The 1,134-nt window shown below is 48.9% G+C and overlaps 1 protein-coding gene across 1 annotated transcript in view; it reads left to right on the top strand.

Annotated features, from left to right (window-relative positions):
* Positions 1-1,008: 1,008 nt before the first annotated feature.
* Positions 1,009-1,134, top strand: part of Tstd3 (thiosulfate sulfurtransferase (rhodanese)-like domain containing 3) — a 4,777-nt gene continuing 4,651 nt past the window's right edge. The window contains exon 1 of the mRNA XM_013036916.1: positions 1,009-1,027. Within this exon, the coding sequence (XP_012892370.1) occupies positions 1,009-1,027 (19 nt within the window). The remainder of the gene's footprint in view (positions 1,028-1,134) is intronic.

The following is a 1,134-nucleotide window of genomic DNA, read 5'->3' as shown; positions in this document are numbered from 1 at the left end:
CAAAAGCTAAGTTCCTCATACAACAAACAGTGGCCAACCTTGCAAGCACACCTTTCAAAGGATGGCACTTAGGCTTGCTTTATTAACTCTTTCTGCACAAATATGTTGACTATTTCCTCAATGGTTTTTCCAAACTTGGAACTTTACAGTTTTTGACATCAGCATTATCTAGGCCTGGTCTTTTCTCTAACTTACTTGAAAAGTTGTGGTTGTCAACAGACTACACGAACAAAAAGCCCATATTTGTGTATATATACATATATATGTATGTATATTTTTCTTTTCTTTTTTTTTTTCCCCTTCGGGGCTTAAACTCAGTGCCTGGGCACTGTCCCTTCAAGTGGTAGCACTCTACACTTGAGCCACAGCATCACTTCTGCCTTTTTCTGTTTTTGTGGTACTGAGGAACAGAACCCAGGTATTCATGCATACTAGACAAGCACTCTACCACTAAGCCACATTCCTAGCCCTATATATATTTTTTTCTTTTAACTATTTCCCCCGGGATCAGGGGGAAAGTGGGGGGGGGGGGAGACAAAACTTCTCCAGGTACCCAGATTCAAAATGATAAAAAGCACTTAAGAGTTTTGCTGTGTACCATGCTTATCTCTGAGCGCTGGTGAATATTAATTCACTCAATCCCCAGAGCTACTTTTTATTTGTGCCCTCCTGGGGCTTGAATTCAGGGCCTGAACACTATTTCTGAGCATTTTGGGGCCAAGGCTGGTGCTCCACCACTTGAGCCACAGCTCCACTGCTGGCTGTTTTTGTAGTTTACTGGAGGAAAGTCTCAGGGACTTTCCTACCCAGGCGGGCTTCGAACTGGGATCCTTCAATTCTCTAGCCCCGAGTATCTCGGACTACAGGCGCGAGGCCCCGGATCGCGGCTACGTGCTCCTCTCCCCATTTTACACCTGACTCAGGCTGCGCGGCTTGCAGAAGCCGGGGAGCCAGTAGATGGTGGATGGGACACAACCGACCCAGGCTCCGGAGCCCCTAAAATAAGCCATGCTGCCAGGAAGCCAAGGTGAGACCCGCTTCCTCCGCCCACTAACAAACGCACCCCGAGTTACCCACGAGGACCTGGGCCGAGCTGAGGCGGCGGGGTGGGGGGTCACCGCGGTGCGGGCCCTC

This window comes from Dipodomys ordii, unplaced genomic scaffold (genome assembly GCF_000151885.1).
Source record: "Dipodomys ordii isolate 6190 unplaced genomic scaffold, Dord_2.0 Scaffold1603, whole genome shotgun sequence".
Lineage (NCBI taxonomy): Eukaryota > Metazoa > Chordata > Mammalia > Rodentia > Heteromyidae > Dipodomys > Dipodomys ordii.
Note: the sequence above shows the minus strand (reverse complement) of the source record. Positions and strands in the feature narration are given on the sequence as shown.